General features: G+C 34.1%; 1 protein-coding gene across 1 annotated transcript; it reads right to left on the bottom strand.

Moving 5' to 3' along the window:
* Nucleotides 1–18,621: 18,621 nt before the first annotated feature.
* Nucleotides 18,622–19,990, bottom strand: LOC149249605 (uncharacterized). The gene is made up of 2 exons (XM_089456285.1): nt 19,622–19,990; nt 18,622–19,543 (listed from the first exon to the last, which is right to left on the bottom strand). The coding sequence occupies exons 1-2, from the start codon at nt 19,815–19,817 to the stop codon at nt 18,957–18,959; spliced, it is 783 nt and encodes a 260-aa protein (XP_089312411.1). The 5' UTR covers nt 19,818–19,990; the 3' UTR covers nt 18,622–18,956.
* Between the last annotated feature and the right edge of the window lie 3,910 nt (nt 19,991–23,900).

The following is a 23,900-nucleotide window of genomic DNA, read 5'->3' as shown; positions in this document are numbered from 1 at the left end:
CCGTCACAGGGTCCTGTGCATCTGCTGGTGTGATCAGTGTTCTCCATCATCACATTTTCTTTAAAACTGTGAGGAATTGGTGGTTAAAAGCCTTGTAGTCTGGGGGTGTTCACCCATGTCTGGGGTCAAGTATAGTAGAAGTGGTTATCTGGCTTGAATATGCAACATTTCTTTCATTCATCCAACATTTTGTTGAGTTTGTAATGTTCCCGAGCATCTCTGATATACAATCTAGGAGAGTTTCTTGGGGTGATAACAATACCACCATTCAACCAGAGGAAACCATTTGACCCATTGTGTCTGTTTATCAGATACAAAGCAACGAAGATATCCTTCCAAACATTTGTTTACTATATCAGTTCGCCCATCAGATTGAGGATGATAAGATGAGCTATGAGCTAACTGAGTACCAAGACAAGAAAATAATTCTATCCAAAAATTCCAATGAAAATGGGATCTCTGTCACTTACAATAATCTTTGGGTTTCCATGTAGCTTTTGAATTGTTTCCATAAATGCAGTAGAAACTGTACTAGCTTTAAATGGATGTATTAATGCACGAAAGTGTGCATACTTGGTAAGTCTGTCAACTACCACCATGATGAAACTCTTTCCCTCAGACTTGGGTAAACTTGTGATAAAATCCATTGAAACCTCCTCCCAACATTGGCTTGGAAGGATAAAGGTTGTAATAGACCCGGGGTCTTAATTGTTTCAACTTTATTTTGTTGGAAACCAAACATTCCGCCACAAACTTTTGAATATCTGATTTAAGGCCATCCCAAAAAAATTCCTTCTTAACCCTGTGGTAAGTTTTTAAAAATCCTAAGTGCCCTCCTAAGGGAGAAGTGTGCAATTCCATAAGAATATTTTGTTTGAGTTGGGAATTCTTATAGAGGTATAAGCGATCTTTGTACCATAATGAATCATTTTTCGAGATAAATGTATCAGATGTACTGGAATCTTGTTGTAACTTTCGAATAAGTTCCCACACTTCTTCATCATTCTTCCATTCCTCCCTTGCTTCGTTTATCCAATTTGGTTGGATAATATAAATGGCGCACAACAATGCTTCCACATCCTCATCCTTTCTTGAGAGTGCATCTACCACCACATTTTTCTTCCCTTTTTTGTAGATGATTTCAAAGTCATAACCCAACATCTTTGTGACCCACTTTTGTTGCTCTTCAAAGGATAATCTTTGTTCTAAAAAGTATTTAAGGCTATCATGATCTGTTTTTACCTTGAAGTGTCTTCCCATTAGGTAGGGTCGCCATTTCTTAAGTGCATGTAGTATTGCCAACATTTCCTTCTCATAAATAGCTTTGTGTAAAAACTTTCCCTTGATTGGACGACTTTCAAAAGCAATGGGTCTTTCATCTTGCATTAAAACAACACCAATTCCATTTCCTGAAGCATCACATTCCACAATAAAGGTTTTTGTGAAGTCCGGTGTAGCTAAGACCGGTGCTTGGCACATTGCCTCTTTAAGATGTTCGAAGGCCTTTGTTGCTTCTGGAGTCCATGAAAATGCATCTTTCTTCAATAATGTTGTTAGAGGTGCTGCTATTCTCCCATAATTCTTAACAAACTTGCGATAATAACCTGCCAACCCGAGAAATCCTCGCAGATGCTTTATGGATGTGAGGATTTTCCATTCCTTAATGGCTTTAATTTTGCTAGGGTCTACCTTAACTCCTTCATGAGATACAATATGACCCAGATATTCCACCTCTTGCACTCCAAAGAAACATTTGGATCCTTTTGCATATAATTGTTTCTCCTCCAATAGTTGTAGCACCCTGTCAACATGTTCAACATGATACTTCCAAGACTTGTTGTAGATTAGTATATCATCAAAAAATACTAACACAAATTTTCTAAGGAAGGGTTTGAAAATGGAATTCATCAAACCTTGAAATGTAGAAGGTGCATTGGTAAGGCCAAAAGGCATGACCAAAAATTCATAATGACCCTCATGAGTTCTAAATGTTGTTTTCGGAATGTCTTCAGTCTTCATTCTGATTTGGTGATATCCTGAACGAAGATCCAACTTGGTGAAGTAAATTGATCCATGTAATTCATCCTGTAATTCATCAATGACCGGAATGGGAAACTTATCTTTAATAGTGAGCCTGTTGAGCTCCCTATAATCTAGACACATGCACCATGATCCATCCTTCTTGTGCACCAATACTACTGGAGCAGAGAAAGAACTTTGACTAGGTTGAATTATACCAGCCTCTAGCATTTCTGCAACCATACGTTCAATTTCACTCTTTTGGGCATAGGGATATCTGTACGGCCTGATGTTTGGAGGAACACTTCCTGGAATCAGATGAATAACATGATCATGATCACGAATAGGTGGGAGACCTTTGGGAGTCTCAAATACCTTGGAATGATTATCCAAGACTTTTTGGATATCTGGAGAAATAGATGATTCCGATGTGGAAACATCTAGCAAACATAATTGTGAAATTACACCCCTTTGTTCCTTTTTTAGAAGATTTGTCATACCGATAGAGCTGATTATCTTTCTCGGTTTCCCTGCAATACCCCTTAATTCAACTTCCTTTCCTTCTGCAGAAAATTTCATGAAAAGTTCTTGAAAATTAAAAGCTATTGTACCCAAGGATTGTAGTCATTGGACTCCTAGTACAACATCAACACCTCCCATTGGAATGGAAAGCATTGGGCTAGTCAATACATATTCTCCCATGGATAGCTTGATATTATGGCACTTTCCAGAGAAATTTATTGTTCCTCCATTTGCAACCATCATTTGACACTCTGGTGTTGGATATAGAAAGCAATTCAATTCTTTTGCTATATTACAATGAATAAAATTGTGGGTACTTCTTGAATCAATCAACACTATTACCTTTTTCTTCTTGATTTGTCCTTCTATCTTGATGGTTTGAGGAGTGGTAATTCCAGCCAATGCATTACAAGATATGGTCGGATTCATTTCTTCTTTATCTAGGCTTTGTTCCTAGAGTATATCCTCTTCTTTTGACCTTTCTTGCTCCATTTCTTCTTCCTCTTCACAATCTATGTAGAATAATTTCTTCTTAGCACACTTATGACCTTTAGTGTATTTGTTATCACAACTGTAACAAAGCCCTTTTGCTCTTTTTTCTTCCAATTTTTGTGGTGTCAACCTTATAGGTTGTGGAAGACTAGGGGCAACAACACTTCCATCTTTATAGTTGTGAGTGGTATGCTTCCTAGTTGCCATAATTTTGCTTTCCATTTTTCTTGCTAACCTGAATGCCTTCTCTAATGAATTAGGTTCCCAAAGGTGAACATCATGTTGGATATTATCCTTTAAAGTCCCTATGAACACATCAATCCTATGCTCCTCCAGAATATTTTTTACCCTTATGTTCAATTTTTGGAACTCCTCAATGTGCTCCATTATTGAACCCTTTTGTTTGAGACTTATCAATTGGCTTAAAAAAGTGTTGCTTTTTGTATCCTCATAATGTGCTATCAATTCTTCCTTAAAAATTGCCCAAGTGATAATTTGTTTACGAGAGAAAAGCCATTGATACCATACAAACTGATTTGGTTCCAAATATAAAGTTGCAATATGTACCTTTTGTGTGTTTTTCACATTATTGAGATCGAAAAATTGCTCCATCTGTAATATCCATGTTGCGGGATCCTTACCATCAAACTTCCTCATATTGATTTTTGGAATATGGTGGGTCTTCGATCCAACATTAGAGTCTATGAAATCATGATTAACATTTCTTTTGTTCTCATCATGAGTTTCCTTTACTACCCTTTCACCATTAGTAAGCATTTCTTGTAGAAACTTTGTTAAATTTGTCTTCAAATCTTCCATGCCTGTCTTCAAATCTTCCATGCCTATCTTCAAATTAGCTTCCACCTCATTCATCTTAACTTCTATGCCTTTCTTTAAACAATCCATCTTAGCTTCTACACCTTTCTTTAAACCATCCATCTTAGCTTCTACATCTTTCTTTAAACCATCCATCATAGATTCTGTTACTTTTTGTGCAAGTGACACTTGTTGCACTTGGTCTTGTAATTTTGATATATCATGTTGCATTTCTTCCTCTTCTTCATGAGTCATGCTAGAGCTTTCAAGTTGCTTACTAGGTGTTTACATTTTCTTTCCTCGGAGCATCAACTACCGATAATAATGCTTTACTATGCCCTTTGAATTCCTTCAAACTAATTTTTCAAACCAAGCTTATGCAAAAATTTAAAAAAGCTACACACCTTTTTTCACTTTGTAGGAGCTTGATATTGAATCTAATGTATCTCTATAGTTTTAGATCATCCAGTTCTGAAATTGCGACCTGCAGTAGCCCTCTATGTCCTATTTCCAATGCCACCAGTCTGATCCAAATTAGATTCTCCAGGGAAGAGCTATGCCAAATCTCCCACAATGACCTGATTATAGACTAGTTCAGTAGAGCGAACTTGTACGATGTGTCACGAGTCACTGTTTTGACTTTTGGCTCTAAAAAATATATACAAGAAGATACAGTTCATCCTATTTCTATACCTTCTTACAAAATTTCAATCCGATGCTCATAGAGAAAGTTATGACGATTTTCCCCAGGTCACCTGTTTGAAATGTAATTCAGGAGTCTACAAAAAGACCAACTTCCTCAGATCATATCTCCGCAAATATAGTGCGAAAAGCTCTGAAATTCGGACTCTAGGTTCAGTGCAATTTTGCCTCAAATGGGTTTTTTTATCTTCTGAAACGTCGCAGAAAAAAAGTTATAGCGAAAATTCCGCGATGACCTATTTGGAGCAGCAAAACCCTAGAATCCAAAGCTCTGATAACAAATGTTATGAAACCAGCTCACAAAAAGATAGAAAAGATAGATCAACGCCTTAGAATTCAGCCTCTTTGAGGGGGCAACCTCCTTTACATTACATAAATGAACAGTTCTTGGATGATTCAAATGACAAAGCCTCCTTTCTATATATAGGAGTTTAAGGAGTCACAATATAACCTAGCCGACCTAACAATAATAATATAAAGCCACAAAAATAACAATAGAGGGATTCTATGGGGCACAGTAACAAGAATATGGACACAATAGGGGCACAACAATATTAATAAGGGATACAACTACAATAGTAATGGGGTAATCACTAGTATTATAGGGACCTAACAAAGTTCATTGTTGTTAGAATGTCAAATGCATTGGAAACACAACCACATATGGCTAGAGTTTGAAGGTGTTAGTTGGAATGCTTTTGTGTGAAGAGATGAATAGGGGTCAATCATTTTTTTCACAAAATTGATGTAAGTTGGTTGTTAACATAATGCACGTTCAGATATATTGACAAATAATCAGTGCAAGATAGGAATCCAACAAGGAGTTAAATAAAACACTTAAAATCATTATCTACTTCACAATAGATAATGGTGCATATTCAACACAAAATGACTAATTGATAATAGTGAGCAGGAAAATAATATTTTCTTGCACCAACTTTTATGAAATTACTATTGAGAAACAACTTTTATTTACAAATTTATTGAATAAATTAACAATTGTAGACGCAGAGATGTTGCATTTGACATATTATCGATAACCTCACGTTTCATAAATACAATTCCAAATCTGTGGTATCTATCCTAGAGAGAGTTTGTTTTCAAGACAATAATTGAAGAAAAAAAACATTGTAAAAAAATATAATTTTTTTTTGTAAATCCGACCAAAATTTGTATTGATAATCAGTGTAATTCCATATTACAATTGAAATGCCTTGGGATAGTTTATGTGCTAAGGCCACCATAAAATAACTTTTGAACATCCCAAAACCAAAATTGGCTACCAATTTGTCCAAAAAAGATGACAAAGATTTACATCCAGTGAAGCTTAGAGGGAAGAAAATCATAGCCTAGGTAACTAACCCTCTGAAAAAATCCATTTACATACAATGTTGTGAACTAACAATGTAGATGATTACTACAAAACATAAGATAGACGACATAAACACATAATAGACTTCAAACATCACAAAACACAAGTCTAGATAGTAGAAGATGATATAAAATTCATTCATCCAAAATAATCACTAGATGTTCTAGAGATAAATTTCCACTAGCCATGTTGATGGGGTTAGAATTGATGATCGTTTTCCCATTCGAAGGTGTAGGAGAATTAACATATGAGGCTATAGTGATGTAGCATTCAATTTTGTTCAAGTGCACTTCCATCTCGTCCATATCATACCGAATGTCCCACATAATTCTCTTAATCTCCTCCTCGCCAACAAAGAGCTTATAATTTTCCATTTGCTTGTCACGTAACACCACATGCAACAGATTGGCCATTTGTTGGTGTTGGAATATATAGTGAAAAAAGTGTATTTGTCACTTCCTCCATTTTCTCGGGTTACGAACCCATTTGGTGTTAAGTACACGGATTTTTGAGTCAGAATGATACATTTTCTCTCTAAATTCTTTTGCTTCCAAAATTCGAATATCTTGTCGAACATCCAAAGGCACGACATCGAAAAAATTGTTCAGCGATGCCCATCCAAAGAGATGACATTGTGTAGAGGAGGATGTTGCTGAACATCCCTTGTAGCTAAGTAAAAATTGTATGGGAGCCATGTTGAACCAAATTGTAGAAATAAACTTCACAAACAAATTATGGAGCGTCCCCTTGAGGGGTATTAAGTAGGCGACTGGATAGGTACAACCCCTGAAGATCCCAGTATCTGCGGGAAGGGCTACAGATGCTTGAAAATACTCATATGTTGAAACTACATTGATGTCATCAATGAAACAACAACGGGACACATTGTAATGAAAGCAAAACTGATACCAACTGAATTGCACCCAAGACACCAAATTGTCTCCTAGATGGCCCAAATTACTTCTTGTTTTGGATGAGGACTGACCTTGATAAAACCAGAGAGAAAATGTGCCACTAAACCAATCCCCAATGACTAAGACTAGAAAATTGAAATATATACCAGAGGGGTCAAGGGTTTGTAATTTAGCAGAAGGTAGTATGACAACCAGTTCAAAAGAAGGTCCCGACGAAGTGTTGTGTAAAAATAAGACAGAAAATGTTTGTGACCTTCTATGGCACCCGAATCCCTACCCAAAACCAATATGAGTAAGAACCTACAAAGGAGATATAGCCAACCCAAAATACTCTCTCGTCACAATAACCAAACTTGATACTTAACATTGGGGTGGTGGTATCCCGAAGAACAGAACTTCAATACCTTAATAATGACAAGATACCCCGAGTGAGAAAATATCAGATTATAAAACACTACCAAAATCCAGATATGGACGAGACTACCCTTTGCCTAGGAAAGACATCAACTAGACACATCACTTAATAGGATACAAGCTACAAAATATAGGATGATCAAATTCCAGATAACCAATTTTTTGATCTAAGCAAGAAACTTCTTGGGAGACAGAACTAGTATGAGCTATGCAAGAATGTTGTGCATACCCTACATAAATTGTGGCTAAACAACTCTACCGAGGAATTGCATCGGTTGCTCGCCACCCTCGTACCTCATGCAAGGGGAGAACAAACGTTATATATCGATTATGTCCCTTCTCAAACCCAAATGAAATCAAAACCATACTCCCACTAGGTGCCAAGCGGAAAACCTTCCTTTGAGATCCACTTGCGCCACTAACCTCATGATATGACGATTATCAATGTCAATCGATCAATAGTTAGATGAAATTTGTTTTGCAGCCAATCCCCAACATACATGTGTGTGCATTATTGTGTCATAGGAGATAAACCAAAAGTGTTGAGGTATTAAATGGCCCTTCTCCCTAGGTTCCCACCACAACAACTTAAATGCACTGATCAACATAGCATGTGATTGCCTGATGCCTAACCTAACTATTATCCATGCCACTGCACAATAATGCCAAGTATAAGACCTTATAATACACATGTTATTCATCTTAAGTTTATATATGAAAGATACATTCAAGGCTCTAACATAATATATGATATGGTGGAAAGCGCAATGAAATATGAATCAAAGCATTAACTTAAAATGGAAACATCACTACAAAATTCGCTACACATAAAGAAAATACAATTAGTAACATTGAAAGCAAAAACTCCCATACAATAAATGTTTCTCTATCTTAATATTTCTATCCTATTGTATTACTTTGATATATATATATATATATATATATATATATATATATATATATATAATTATAATATGTTCTTTATTTCTTTATTTGATTACTAGCCTTAATAAAAAAAGTAATCTTACTTTTCAAAGCATGCACACATATATAACATTGAAACTTTTTAAATAACATTGTATATATCGAAATTGAATTATATAAAATAATTTATTTGTAAAATATTTTTTTAATATATATATCTATATATATATATATATAATTTTAAATCACACCCAACCAAACTAAATAATAAATTTAAATAGATATATAATGGTAAAACATGTTTAATAAATATATATTATAAAATAAAAATTTATTATTTAAAATATTTAATATAGGTTATATATTACTTATATCCCCAAAATTATGAAATTATGAATATTTTTTAAAAATAGCATACATTTCTATATATTTACATTTAAAAATAGATGCCCTATATAAATATTTGTTGTATTTAATATTATTTTTACTAAAGTATTTATGTTTTATGTATAATATAAAAAACTTGATAGTTTATACAAAATTTGCTCGATTGATTATTAAAAACATGTTTCGAATACATTTCATTCCACTGTATTTTTTACTATTTAAACCATTAACCCTTTATTCTAATCCATAATGTAAGATCTACTTTGTGTATCCTTAATGTAAAATTTTGAATTCAAATTATTGTGACATTACAAATGTTAAATTTTGTATCAAAATACAAATTGTGTGTTAAAGGATTAACATGTATTTGAATTTTTTTGTTTGATTTTTCTCTACCACAAGATCGTTCCTAAATTTTGTTTAATCCTAGACAAGTACATAAATTATTATTTTTTTAATAATTATATATATAACTATCATTGTTTACACGTTTTTTTCTAAATCTATTATATTTGTCTAATAAATTAGTGTAATAATGTTTTTCTAAGGTGTTTTTTTGGTTGCTTTTATATGTTTTTTTTATTGAACCATCATATTAAAGATATGACATTAATGTTAACCACAAATCCTATTACAATTTAAAAATAAATAAATTAATGTTGCATTTTTAATTAAAGAAACTATATAATTCTATTCTCGGGACAATTTAGGGTTTCAAAAATTTGTAGTTGAGATTCTCTTCAAGTTATTTCTGGTTTTAGATTCCTTTGTGTTTCAAGTTAGAGGAAGTGGCTTCCCATTCTCCTTCAACATTGTATCTTTTGGTGATGAGAAGCCAAGAGGCAACACAAATTGATATGTGGGCAAACAATAATTCGACAAACACTCAGAAATAATTAACACCCTGCCTTACAACTCCATAGATCCACACCCACGTGCAACATGCAAAGTTAGAAGATTCAGCCATTGTTTACGAAAAGCAGCCAAAGACCCTAAATTCGAGATAAAATCTTCTTGAGTAGAGCACTACATCTAATTCATGCAAGACCATGCTCTAATTAGAAAATTTTTGGGCTTCTGACCCTCAAAACGTGCTCAGGTCAATTGGAATCAAAACAAATGGAAGTCTGATGGGAAAATATATTTGGAATTTAGGGCCAAAGGCTTCTTCACTATATGTTGGCATATTGAAGAGGTTTTCCTCACAGATTGTTGCAAAAAAAAACAGATATTTAATAGCCAAATTCAAAATTTTATGCTCAGATCAAAAGTGATATATATCCAATGTCTATGGACCACACATTGCTATTGAAAGATTAAACTTCCTTCACACTCGAAAGAGACTAGGCTAGAAGATATCTTATGGATAATTGGGGGAGTATTTAATTTGATAAAATCCCCCTCTAGGAAAAAGGGAGGTATCACTTCAAAGAGGCCATGAATGTCCTAAAACTAGTGGATCGAGAGACCATGAATGGAGCTTTCATCAAGAATAACAAACATAAAGGAAGCACTAGGTTTACTCTAGACTATATCACTTCCTTGTTTCTAAAAATATCACAGTAAAGGATCCCTTTTAAGAAGCCTATGTCTTTCCCAGTAGAGGCTCTGATCATTGGCTCATATGTATAAGTATTGACATCAAAACTAGGCTTATGAATCAACCTTTTCATTTTGAGATTTTATGGATTTCAAACCCATCCTTCTTAGACGCAGCCAAAACATGGTGGGAAAATTTTCCTTCATTTTCAAGCTCTACCATGAAGTCTTTTTCTAGAAAAATCTCAAATATCTGAAAATCTACATAAAATTCTAAAATAAGAATGAATGTGGGAACATCTTTCAAGCTCAAGAATCTCTTGAAGAATGCATGTAATAAATACAATACAAAATCATCATATATGAAAGACCGGAATACCTTGTGGAAAAGGAAGAAACCCTCATCACTTATCTTGAAGAAAAGGAAGCAACCCTCATCACTTATCTTGAAGATTAGAGAAAACAGGAGGAGATTTTGTGGCATCACAAATTGTGCATCAAATGGCTCAAAGAAGATGAGAAAAATTCTGAATTTTTCTATCACTCCTTACTTAATAATAGATGTAGAAATAATCTCCTCCCTAAAAAATTTGCAGACATTAAGCTCTTAAGCCACATAAATATTGAAGCTAATATTGATTCTTAGTACCAACATCTCTTATCAAATTCTCCCCCTCTAGAGCCAAAGCCTTTAGAAAAATAACTTGATACATCCCTACCTTAATTTATCTGAAGCAAAATGATGCTTTACTTTGTCCTATTACCATACTGAAGTAGAAGAAGCCATCTTTGGAATGCACGAAAGCAAAGCAACAAGGACAAGTGGATTTACGTCTAATTTCTATGAGGCGTGTTTTTCCTTCATAAAAGAGGATGCCTAAATATTTATGGATGAATATCAATTAACGAAAGTTGTCCTACTAGCCCTCAATGTTAATCTTCTTACCTTTTGTACAAAAAAAATCAATCCATAAGAGCCTAGTGATTTTTATCCTATTTCCTTTTGCAACACTATCTACAAAAGTATCTCTAAAGTCATTTTTCATCGTTTGAAACTCATTCTTCTATCACTCATCTCTCTCGAGAAAATGGTCTATGTCGAAGGAAGAAAAATTTTAGATGGGATAATAGTGGCCCAAGATCTAGTTCATTCCCTTCATTATTAAAAAATAATAGGTATGCTCCTTAAGCTCAATTTATCTAAGGCTTTTCATAAATTAAGCTTGTCTTACATTTCACAAAATCTTAGAGAATTTGGTTTCTCAAAAGAGTGGATCACATAGATTCTTTCCCTTACCTTCTCTGCCTTCTTCTCTATTGTAGTTAATGGTTCTCCCTCCAAGGCATTTAACCTTTCTAGGAGAATATATAAAGAAATTGTCTTCCCCATTTAACTTCATCCTCACAGCTAAAGGGATGGGCTGAGAACTAAAAATAATTGTTATAATTGGTGTCGCTAAGGGTGTATGCTTCTCCAACTCTGATAAAGTCTCACACCAACAATTTATGCATGATCATGGGTGTTCTAAATATCTAATAAGTGTTAGCCTTTTGAAAATTATTTGATGATTTCATGCATTAGTGGAATTTTGGAGCCTAAAATGGGCCTCCTAAGGAAATAATAAAATAATATTAGAGTACATCATCAAATTTTAGAGGAAAAAAGGAAAAAACTATTTTTTCAACTTATCTCCCTATGAATTTACTTAAATTTCGAGCGGAAACACTCATTCGATGCATAATTTGATTCATCAACCAAGGAGTACCCACGGTGCATACTTTCGATGGACCACGCTACACGGAAAATGACAAATACATGAAAAAAGTAATTGCAATCACATTTTTTCATGTATTTCTCATTTTTCATGTAGAAGGGTCCATCGAAAGTATGCAAGATGGGTAATCCTTGGATGAGGAATTAAATTTTGCATCCGACAAGTAATTCTGCTCGAAATTTGAGTAAAACCTTAGGGAGATAAGTTGAAAATACGAGTTGAAAAGTAGTTCTATTATTTTATTATTTTTTAATATTTTTACTTTTTTACTCCAAAAATGGTGAATCATCCCCCATGGTTGACATCATCGTCTTGAATCCTATTAGTTCTTATAAAGTTTATTTTGGTTGTACATTTTTTTTAGAAGGTTCATTTTAGACTGCAAAATTCCCCTAATGGTGGCCTCAAGCATGGAAATAAATTCACAAAATATTGAGATATTCTTCTTCAATACTCGCCCTTCTATTCAACATAATTTCACTAATCTCTTGGGCTTCACGAAAAGAAAATTACCCACTACCTATGTAGGCACCCCTTTAGCTTCCAATTCCTTACGTAGAAAAAAATGGTTTAACCTCATTTAAATGTTTACTAACCTAATAGATAACTCGATTTTCCACTCACTTAACATAGTTGGTGGAACTACCCTCTTAAATCTATAATGCATGCCTTACCCATGTATCTTATGTTCACCCATGCAACACCCACAAGAATCCTTCATCAAATCAAACTCCTTCAGTGAACTTTATTATGGAGGGCGGGGGGGCGGGGGGGTTGAAAAAGAAGAAAACATGGCCACTAGTTTCTTGGGAGAAATTATGTCTTCCCTAAAAGTGAGAATGGCTAGGTCTCTAGGATACAAAAACTATGAACACTATCCTAAGAGCCAAAATTTGGTTGCACTGGCTATAAGAAGGTCAAGAAATATGGGAGAAAATATGGTCTAGTAAATACAATAACTACATTCCTAATCAATAGTGCATCCACACATCAATCTTTCCAATGGGCTCATCTATCTAGAATCTAGTCTCTAAAGGAAAAAATTTAGTACAAGAGCACAAACTTTGGAAAGTCAAGTATGGAAAAACTAGTTTCTTTTCGGATGATTCTTGGCATAATTTTCACAAACATTCTACCCAAAATCATATTCAAGATATACCCTATGCTATACAATCACAAGGGAAAATTCTTGTGTCTGATTACAGGGAAAATTTCTCCCAAGAGACCAATTATCGCGGATGGAAATATCTATCCTTATAGGACATTCTTGTATCCATACAAGCTCTTGGATAGTTCAAGGAAATTTTTCTACATTGGAATGTCCACCTTTTTAAAAACCAAGACAAACTTCATTCGAGATATCGACAACAGGTTTCTTTTTCCATCATAGAAGCTTACTTCCTTATGCCCAATCACACTCACACTTTGAATCATCGGGTATGGTCTAAAAAATGGTGTGAGAAGCTTTAGCCCAAGACAACTTATTTTATCTAGCTTCTCCTCCATCTAAAAACATTAACCTAGGAAATGCATTTTTCCAAGGGTTATATTGGTCACTCACTCTATTTCGTTTGTTAAGCCAATGGAGAAAATCAGAAACATCATTTCCACTCTTGTGCTCTATCCCATGATCTTTGGAACATGTTCTTCAATCTCCTTAGACAACCTTTCCTACCAGAGACTGTCCCCCAAGACTTGATTAATAATTAGCTTCTCTCCCCATTCTACAATCCCATTCTCAATAAAGCTTGGATATTTTCACGTAGATTTTTCCTTTGGATTCTATGGAAAGAACAAAACCAACATATCATTTGCAACCCTCAGGATTCCTACCTCCCTCTTTGGAACATCTTTCTTAGGAATCTCAAAGAAACCATTCTTATCTCCAGTTGGTCAGCCTCAGACTAGAAATTTCATGTTAAGAAACGAGCTCACAAAAGATAAAAAAGATAGATCAACGACCTAGAAATCAGCCTCTTCGATGGGGGAAACTCTATTACATTACATAAATGAACAATTATTGGATGATACAAATGACAAAACCTCCTTCCTGTATATAGGAGTCTAAGGGGCCACAATATAACCAAAGTCAACCTCAGAATAATAATATAAGGGAAAAAAACTAACAATAGTGGGCTTCTATGGGGCACAATAATAACAATATGGGGACAATAGGGGCACAACAATAAAAATAAGGGCTACAATTATAGTAGTAATGGGGAATCACTAGTATTATAGGGACCTAACATGCCCCTCTCCTTCAAAAAAGTGTTGTCCTCAACGCTTGAGTAGTTCTGGATGGTTCTCTATAAAATTCTTGTCCTCCCATGTGGAATCTTCAACGGGTAAGTTCTTCCACTTTATGAGATACACTGAAATTGATCAATTTCGTAGCTATCTAGTTCTTGTTTCTGTGACTGCTTCAGGTTCCAATATGATTTTTCCTTCCTCATCAAGTTCTCGAAATATGACCTAAAATTTCAAGACTCCAAGGTGATTTTTCTTTCTACTCTCAATTTTCCCGCCTCCCCTACCAAAATCCCCTCTGTGCTCCCCACCCCACCCCACCCCATCCCATCGATTTCCTCCTCCCTCTCACACTAGTCTTCCCCTCCTCTTAAGTTTATCGAACTAAACTTCGATGGTTCCCGCAATGGAAACCATAGTCCTATACCCTATGTGCAAGACTTTTTCTAAAAAGAAAAAGACATTATTCGTCTATTTTTTGGTTACATTGGACATAACAGTAATGATGCAGCAAAACTAAAAGTTTTTGAAATGGGGTTGAGAATTTCCTCCGCCCTCAAATTCCATCACCTAATCCTTGAAGGTGACTCTCTTGTTATTTCCCTACGTACTAACCTCCTCTATGGATCCTCCCCTCTCAAAATTGCCAAAATATGGAGACTGGAAGACTCTCTGAATCTCATCAAAAAAGTCCTTCGTCAAATATTTACTTCCACTCCCTCACATGTCTATAAATCAACTAATCAATTCGCAGATTGATTAGCCAATGGAGGTTATGTTGCACTCTCTATTTTTAGTTATTCTTCTTGGTGTTCCTTCCATCCTTCCTCATTAAAATGGGAATGCTAGGAAATAGTAGCTCAAGATATCAATACCATGACACAGGTTGTAATCAATGAAATAAATGGAGTTGACCTATAACTATGTTTTCATTTACATCCATGATCAATTTAATTTTCTTGTTAGCATAAACTCAATAAATCAACCATGATGTTAGTTTTGTCTCTTATTGCTAGTCTACTCCTAAGTCGGGCAAAAAATGGTTTCGGTCTATATTTTTTACAGACTCTCCTATAATTCTGAAAATTCTTAACTCTCTACTTTACTGCCTCTGGTATGGTTTCCAAGGTGGGAAGTCGGGGACAATAATTTTGCTAAACATATACAAATCTATTATATTGCAATACAAAGACAACTTAAAGGAAAAAACAAACAAACAAACTCTATTACAAGGATTGAGAATGGAGATATTCTTTGCAACCCCATTCTAAAAATTCTTGACTTGAAACCAATCTTTGAAGACCATTATTTTGTACACCTTCCCAATATAAGAAATACAATATCAAGTTTCTTTTCTTCATTTGTAAGGTGTTATTACACATTATCTCAAGTGAAAAATTGACCCTTTATAACACTAAACAACTTCATTTGTAGATCTATACAAAATAACATGTATGTCTTCAAGCTACTTGTTTTGCACTACTCAAATTTACTTATATTGTGTAGAACAATTATCTTCTTTTTTCCCTTCATCACATTCCATTTTGAATCACATATATCACACACACTAACCATATTTTAAATTGTCCAATATGTGATGAATATTAAAGTGTTAATTCTACATTGTTTTTACATTTATGGGTCTGATAGTTCATGATATGCATGTGTAGACTTTAACATTTGAGATTATTGGTGACCCAACATTAATTAAATATGTATGCACTCTAGGAAACAAATGAAAAACCATCAAACTTTAGTCCTACTACATCCTTAAATCCAAACCTAACTAAAAGGAAAATGAAGATAGTACTTCCAAAAATTGATTTACCCACCTTCATTAATGTTGAGGAACTTTGTATGTTTTTAGTTTTATTGTTATTGATGTAGGTAGTAGCAGGATGCATACTGCATGCTTCAACATTCAAGCGACACACGTTCACTATATTGTCATGTACCACAACTATAGAAGGGATATACATTGCACCATCATTCTCCTACAAATGTTGTGTAAAAATTAAAGATACTAGTTATGTCTTACTATTGAAAAGGAAGATGCACATCTATATTTTTCGTCATCTAAATTGTTAAAATTTACAGTAATCCTTAAACACTATTTTACCTCTACAATCCACTAATGCAATAAGAGAAGTCACAAAGTTGTAACTTTATATATATTTTAAATAAAAATACTATACATGGTATAATTTGGTCATTGCAAATATCATCATCATCTTTATTATATGCTTAGACATTTTGTGCATTAATATAATCTTTTTCAAAGTAATTAGAAAAAAAAAGTTTGTTTGTTATTTTTTTTAAGATATGCATGGTTTTTCCAGCAAACAATCAATGTAAAGTTAATTTTTAAATTGTATCATGGTTTTGCCATTTATTAATTCATTCACTTCTCCATTTAATTATTGTTTCATTATTTATTATTTAATAGTTAGAACATATCAAATTTAGTTCTTTTAGTGTTATCATTCCCCCACACTTTTTTTACATGTGGAAAAAACTATCATAACTCAGTGGTCAAACTAGTAGACTCATTTCTACACTAGCAAAATATACTTATTTATTTTATTTTATATTATAATAAAAACCTTTCAAAACTTATTATTATAACTATAGATCATCTTATTTTACCTTTCTTCAATGTTAATAACTTTTATTTTTAATATTCCATCATGATCTATAATTTAAAATATAAATAACTTTTAAATATAATTTAATTAATTTTTTATTAAATATATTATTTTGGTATTATATTTTTAAATATTTAATTATAGATAAAATATAAAAATTTCGAAAAGTGATTATGAATATTATATAAATACAATATAATAAGATAAAAATTAAATATATAATTAATATTTAAAAAAATTTATTATAATTAGTTTTATTTTAAATTAGGAATAAAATCTTATCAAAATATTATATAACAAAATAATAAAATAAAAATTATATATATATATATATAATATTTATGGAAAATAAATAATAATATTAAAAATAAAAATAATAAAAAAATTACAACTCATTATCTTTTTATATAAAATTTTCTATTTATTAAGAAATAAATTTATTTTATAAATTAAATTTAATTATTCTACATATTTATTAAAAAAATATTATATTCTTATAGGTATTAAAACTTTATAAATTAGATATAATCATTCTCATTATTTATCAATTAATCATTTTCATAAAGTGATAGGTATTCCATAATTACCGTAAAAACATGGTCGGGTTTAAAGAAATTTAAATTTTTAAATCATGAAGAACTAAAATTTTATCATTTAAGAATAATAATATATAAAATATATGAATAATTTATAATTTTTTTTAATATGTCTTATTTTTAATTTATTAAAAAATAACATTATAATTTTTTTAAAAATTATTTATCAGAAATTAATTGGAGCTGTGTCAGTTGGAGTTGTTACACCGGTTGAAATCGTTTTGTTTCCTTATGTAATTTCCTCTTTGTCCATTACACTCATTGAAGCGAAATCGGGGCTATCGGAACACTTGTAACATTGATATGGAGATGTCATCACATAGGAATTGTATTCTTGGAATGTGTCACAGGTATTTCTTAACGGTTCTCACGAGTGTGTTGGCTTCGATTAAGTTTAAATTGGTGAGTAGTTTGATGAAGGGACTATAGAGAGCTTAGATAAAGAGAATTCAATTCTTTTGACCCGATCAATATATGCAACGTTGATGCTTTGGAGATCAATAAAGATATCTTGAAAAGTGTTTGGATAAATAGAATTATTGTTTTTCATTGAGCCATTATGTTGTTTAGATTCATAGATTTATGATTTATTTATTGAATTTTATTTTATATAATAATTATAAATTCATTGCCCACGGGCTTTGGATTGACGGTGAATGGGTGCGCTGTTAAGGCACTCCTTGCGATAGGTCACTGGTTCAATTCCCCGTGGGTACTTAGTTTAAGAAAATGACATGTGAAATTACGACCCGTGTCGACAAAAATGAATCGTATGACAATTAAAAAGAAAATTAAACATCAGTATTGATAAATGCAAATTATTTTTATTTATAAGTTATGATATAGCTTTTAATAAATTTCATTTAAATTATGTTAATTAGCTTCATTTAAAAATATTAACTAACATATAAATAATGCGTTTAACATAAATCAACCCCATTTAATATAATTATACTAATTTAAAACCATAAAATTATATAATAATTGAAATTCAATTAAAACATATATATATTTGAATTAAGTAAACTCATCCATATATTTAATTTAATTAATTCAGGTCACACTTTCTTCAAAAGCAAATAAAACCAATCAACGAACTCTCTTTAGTGTGTCCACGGACGGGCCTTTTATGTAGCATCCATCGTAAGATAAAAACCATTTTGCTATCCCTATAAGATTAATAATATATTATAGAACATTCACGTAACCTTATTTTGATCAAACCATTTTTCATCGCTCTAGAATAAAAGATTAAAATAAAGAATAATAATATGTATTTATTTTATGGCATAAAAATTGGAAGACATCAATTTTTTATAAAATTAATACCAAAAAAAATCCCCAAAATCCCAACGGTAAAGGGGAACATATGGATACAACATATATTTTAATCATAAAATGCATAAATGGCTTTGCAGTGCTTGCAACAGCAGAGGATGACAATGAGAAACCGACTTTTAAAATATTATTTTATTTATACTTAATTCACTCTCATGCCAAGCATAATATTTCTGGAGAAACCAACTCTCAAAATATTATTTTATTTATACTTGTATTCACTATCATGCATCGTTCCCACTGGTGGTGATTCATCACAGTCCGCCCCCTATTCCTCCTCCGCCACCAGCGCCTCCACCAAATCCTCCCCCAGCTCCGCCACCGGCGCCTCCACCAAATCCCCCGCCAGCTCCACCACCTACGCCTCCACCACTGCCAACCCCTCCACCGACTCCACCACGTCCGCCTGCACCACCACCAAGCCCTCCACCCGCTCCACCACCTCCGCCAAGTCCTCCTCCAGCACCACCTCCGGCACCTCCGCCTAATCCTCCTCCAGCTCCAGCCCCACCACCGACACCTCCTCCAGCACCACCGCCGGCACCTCCGCCTAATCCTCCTCCAGCTCCAGCCCCACCACCGACACCTCCTCCAGCACCACCGCCGGCACCTCCTCCTAATCCTCCTCCAGCTCCCACCCCGCCACCTACACCTCCACCTCCTCCTGCACCACCGCCAGCACCTCCGCCCAAACCTCCCCCAGCGCCACCGCCAGCACCTCCGCCCAAACCTCCCCCAGCGCCACCGCCAACACCTCCGCCCAAACCTCCTCCAGCGCCGCCACCACCACCAGCACCTAATCCTCCTCCAGCGCCACCTCCGGCACCTCCGCCCAAGCCTCCTCCAGCGCCACCACCAGCACCTCCACCTAAACCACCTCCAGCGCCAGCACCACCGCCTAATCCTCCTCCAGCGCCACCTCCGGCACCTCCACCCAAGCCTCCTCCCCCACCGCCACCAAGACCTCCTCCGCTTCCAATGAAATTGTCGGGTTTATACACACGGTCATGAACCACTTTGTTTAAATTTCTGGCTGCGGTTACATGACAACAAGTCGCTACTACTATCAATCCCGCAAGAATTAAGAGCCCTCTCTTCATAATGATGGATACCATAATCAACAATATTTTTCCCCTTCTGGACTCGTCTACGAACACTACAAAGATCGCAGCTCGCACATACGATACACAAATAATTTAGCACGGCTCGGATAAGAAGCTGGAAGTTCCCGTGAACGCCCTTTTATAGGATTAACGAACTAATAAACCAACGTCGCGAATCGCGATGGCTTCTCACATCTTTTAATTCTTTACCTACTTATAACGTGGCTGAAGTAATCAGATGGTGACAGACAGAGAGCAGCACTTAATTACTGACTGTTTTACTTTATGGCAGTCAGTGGAGCACAGCAGAGTATTCTTTGTTTAAAAAAATGTTTTGGAACAGCGCAGGAAGGAAGCTTGTCAGCTGCAGTCACTGACTACATTCATTTCGGCGAAACTGTATCTCTGTTGGCTTGCCTGTCATTTGCTTTGTGTTCTTTGAATAAATTTGAATTTCACGTTGTTTATACGCACTTCGTAAGTCAAACTGTCAATGAATGCATGCAATCCAATCTACCTAATTGTGCTCTGTAGTCAAAAGGTCAATGAATGCATGCAATCCAATTCCGATCTGTGTACCTGCTAAACAGCTGTGGTCGATAAATGCATCCGAATACCAATTAATGGAATGAGGTTCCAAATTCCAATCATCATTTCTTGACAACCAAGTTCCAACTCCTATGCTTACCGAAACTGATCTCCTTCACATGTTTTTCAATTGATAGCTGCGTCGGAGACTACGCCATAATTTGACTTGCATCTGCTTTTCCATTACGTTAGATTATGTAATTGTAATAATAGTAGGAATATGTGCCTATGTGTTTTAAACACTAGAGGATTCAATCCCTTTCAGTTGGTGGCCATGACTGACAAGCACGGAAGGAAACCACCTAAAATACAGGCGCTAGGTCAGTCAGTAAGGAGAAATGCACCAGCAACCGACAGTGTTATCACTGTGAATTTGCGGGACAGGAAAAACAAAAAGCAGGGCACCCATCCACCGCCCCATCCCACCCCATCAACGGGTGGACCGCCCCATACCTCGGGTAGCTAATTGTTCACCATATGTGGATAATTAGTTGCTATTCTAAATGTTCACAATCCTTTTATTTACATATTTAAGACTTTTGCCTAATTCCTTCGGAAGCTAATTGTTCACCCTAATGTGGATGATTGGTTACTGCTCTAAATATTCACAATCCTTTTATCCAAGTCTCGAGAATAGGTATTTAACATTTCTCTTTAATTTAAAGGAGTATTAGTGACTTCAAGTATTAATATAAAATTTTCAAACTTTTCCCCAAGTGTTTAGGTAAAGATGTTTGCAATTTGCTTATTAGTGGAACAATGTCTTAAATAAATAGTTTTTGCATCTACATGATATTGAGTCAAATGATACTTTGTGTTGATATGTTTGGCTCGATCATTGAATTTAGGATTCTTTGTCAACTTAATTATATAAGTATTGTCAATTAGAAAGAGAGTAGAGTTTGCTTGTTTCTTTGCAAGTCTTCAAGAATTTTCATGAGCCACACAGTCTCCTTTGTTGTTTCTGTAGTTGTTACATATTATGTCTCTATTGTGGAATCTATTGGAATTGACTATTTGCGTGACCTCCAAGAGATATCTCTTGATCCAAGACTCATAGGATATGCTAAAGTAGATATTGTAAGTTTCTTATCTTTGTCAAAGCATGAATATGAATATCAAATTTAGTTGAAGTCATCCATGCAAATATTTAAATCCAAAATCTTGAGTTCCTTTCAGGTACTTAAGAACTCTTTTTGTAGTAGACCAATGACCTTGAGAATGCTTTTGCATAAATCTCAAAAGAAATCCAAGAGAAAATGAAATATCTAGTGTGGTAGTGGTGAGGTAGATAAGACTTCCCATAAGTTGTCTATCTTAGTTGTATCCTCAAATTCATTCCCCTTTTTAGATGTGAGCTTCGAATTTTGTTCCATACAAAGATTGCATTCAACCACACCAAACTTGTTCCACAATTGTTTGATGTACTTATTTTGAGAAAGCAATATATAACTTCAATGTCTAAGTAGTATTGAATGTGTCCCAAATTTATTAACTCAAATTCTTTCTTTAGCTCTTTCTTTATAGATGCAATGTGCTTTTCATGTTCTCTGTTATCAACATATCATCTACATATACCAGAATATAGACAAAAAAAATCTCTTGACAAATATAATTGGATCATCAAGATTAAAGTGTTTGAAATTTAATTTCAAAGGATGCTTAGTCAATTTTTCATACCATGCTTATCGTTCTTGTTTTAGGCCATATCAGCATTTGATGAGTTTTGATTCTTTCTATTCTTGTCCCTCCACAACAAAACCTTATATCTGAGACATGAAGATGTTTTCTTTCAAGTCTTGATTCAAGAAAGCAAATTTCACATCCATTTGATGAAATTTCCATCCATTTTGAGCTGCCAAGGAAAATAAAGTTTGGATGGTCTCTCATTTTGTTATGGGGAAAAGGTTTCTTCATAATCAACACCTTCTTTCTATGCAAATTCTTTTATCATGAGCCTTGATTTGTACTTGTCAAGTGAGTCATATAACTTGTTCTTGTAGACCCACTTATAGCCAATTGGTTTGGTTCCAAATCTATAATCCATCAAAATATATGTTCCATTCTTTATGAGATCATCATACTCCTTCTTCATTGCTTCTTTCCATACATCATGAGAAGTAACTTATTTAAAGGAATGTGGTTCAAAATTTGTAGATATCTTCAATTCACAACCATATGAAACATTAATATCATTAACTAAGTAAGAACAATCTACATCCCCTGTATTTTTTCAAGTGAATCTTCCAGTTCCTATTTTTTCTTACCTCATTAGGATGAACGCTTTCAAGTGTTTTGGCATGAGGGCTTCACTCAATGAACCTCTGACATAGCACATGTATTCGTGGCATACTAAACAATACCCTTAATTTGACTACATATTGGAAAATACCTCTAAAAATCACTTTATTTAACCCCCTACCAATACAAACCCAATACACCTTCCCAATTAGAAAAACCCTACTTTCACTAGATATTGTAGGCATCTATTTTTTCATTAACATGTTTATACCCCTTTATATTTTTTTATTAACTTTGAGCTCCATTTTTTATACACAACATATAAAAACTCTTTACCTCATATTATATGCAAAATATATTATATTATTTTTTCCTCAATATATATCCCCCAATATGAATCCACTCGATATGGTATTGTGCCCCTGGTGAAGCCGTCGTGTGTTTTGTTGAGCCATTTTGGTGGACCTTTTATGAATTGGTCCAAGTTACTCTATTTATAGATATGGAATTGCATCAAGATTTATCTTTCCAATCCTCTCAATCACATCACTTAAAGGGTCTTCTTGATCGAAGGAGTGGCTATAACTTCATGAGGGGAAGATAGATTTTTATAAGGAGATTCCATATATTGATCCAGGATAGGGATCCCCCCTTCAAGATGTGGAATCTCATTATCAAATTCATGATAAGTTTTTCCAAGATTGAATCTATCCAAAAAATCAAACTACCACTCAATAATGTTTTCAGTCTTGGTTGGTTCAAGAAAAATTGATGTCTAAACAATATAAACTTCTTATTTAGCTCTTTGGAAAGATGAAATGTTTTGGTGGTATTTGAATACCAAAAGAAGATCCATTTATGGTTGCTTGCATTAAGATTTCATTTTTGTTCGTTGGGAATCAAGGCATAACAGGTGGAATCAAAGATCTTGAGATGCCTTACAAAAGAAATGTGGCCATACAAAATTTCATAAGGAGTATTATTTATGAGAGCATGAGATGGAAATTTGTTTTTGACATATATTGCACATAATATTACATTATCCCAAAACATCAACTTTACATTTTTCAAAAGCATCATGGATCGAACCAAATTCAAGATCATCCTATTCATTCTTTTAGCTATAACAATTAGTTGTGGATTATATAGAGTGGTTTGATTTTGAATCACATGTTGGAAAATATAATTTTTCAATTCATTAGAAGTATATTATTTTCCAGTATCAATAAAAAGAAATTCAATATATGATTGTGCATCATGTTTAAC

The sequence above is a fragment of the Pinus tabuliformis genome, chromosome 7, assembly GCF_031772625.1.
Source record: "Pinus tabuliformis cultivar Carrire ecotype Pingquan chromosome 7, CPIR1, whole genome shotgun sequence".
NCBI classification, from domain to species: Eukaryota; Viridiplantae; Streptophyta; class Pinopsida; order Pinales; family Pinaceae; genus Pinus; species Pinus tabuliformis.
This window is presented reverse-complemented; position numbering and strand designations above follow the sequence as displayed.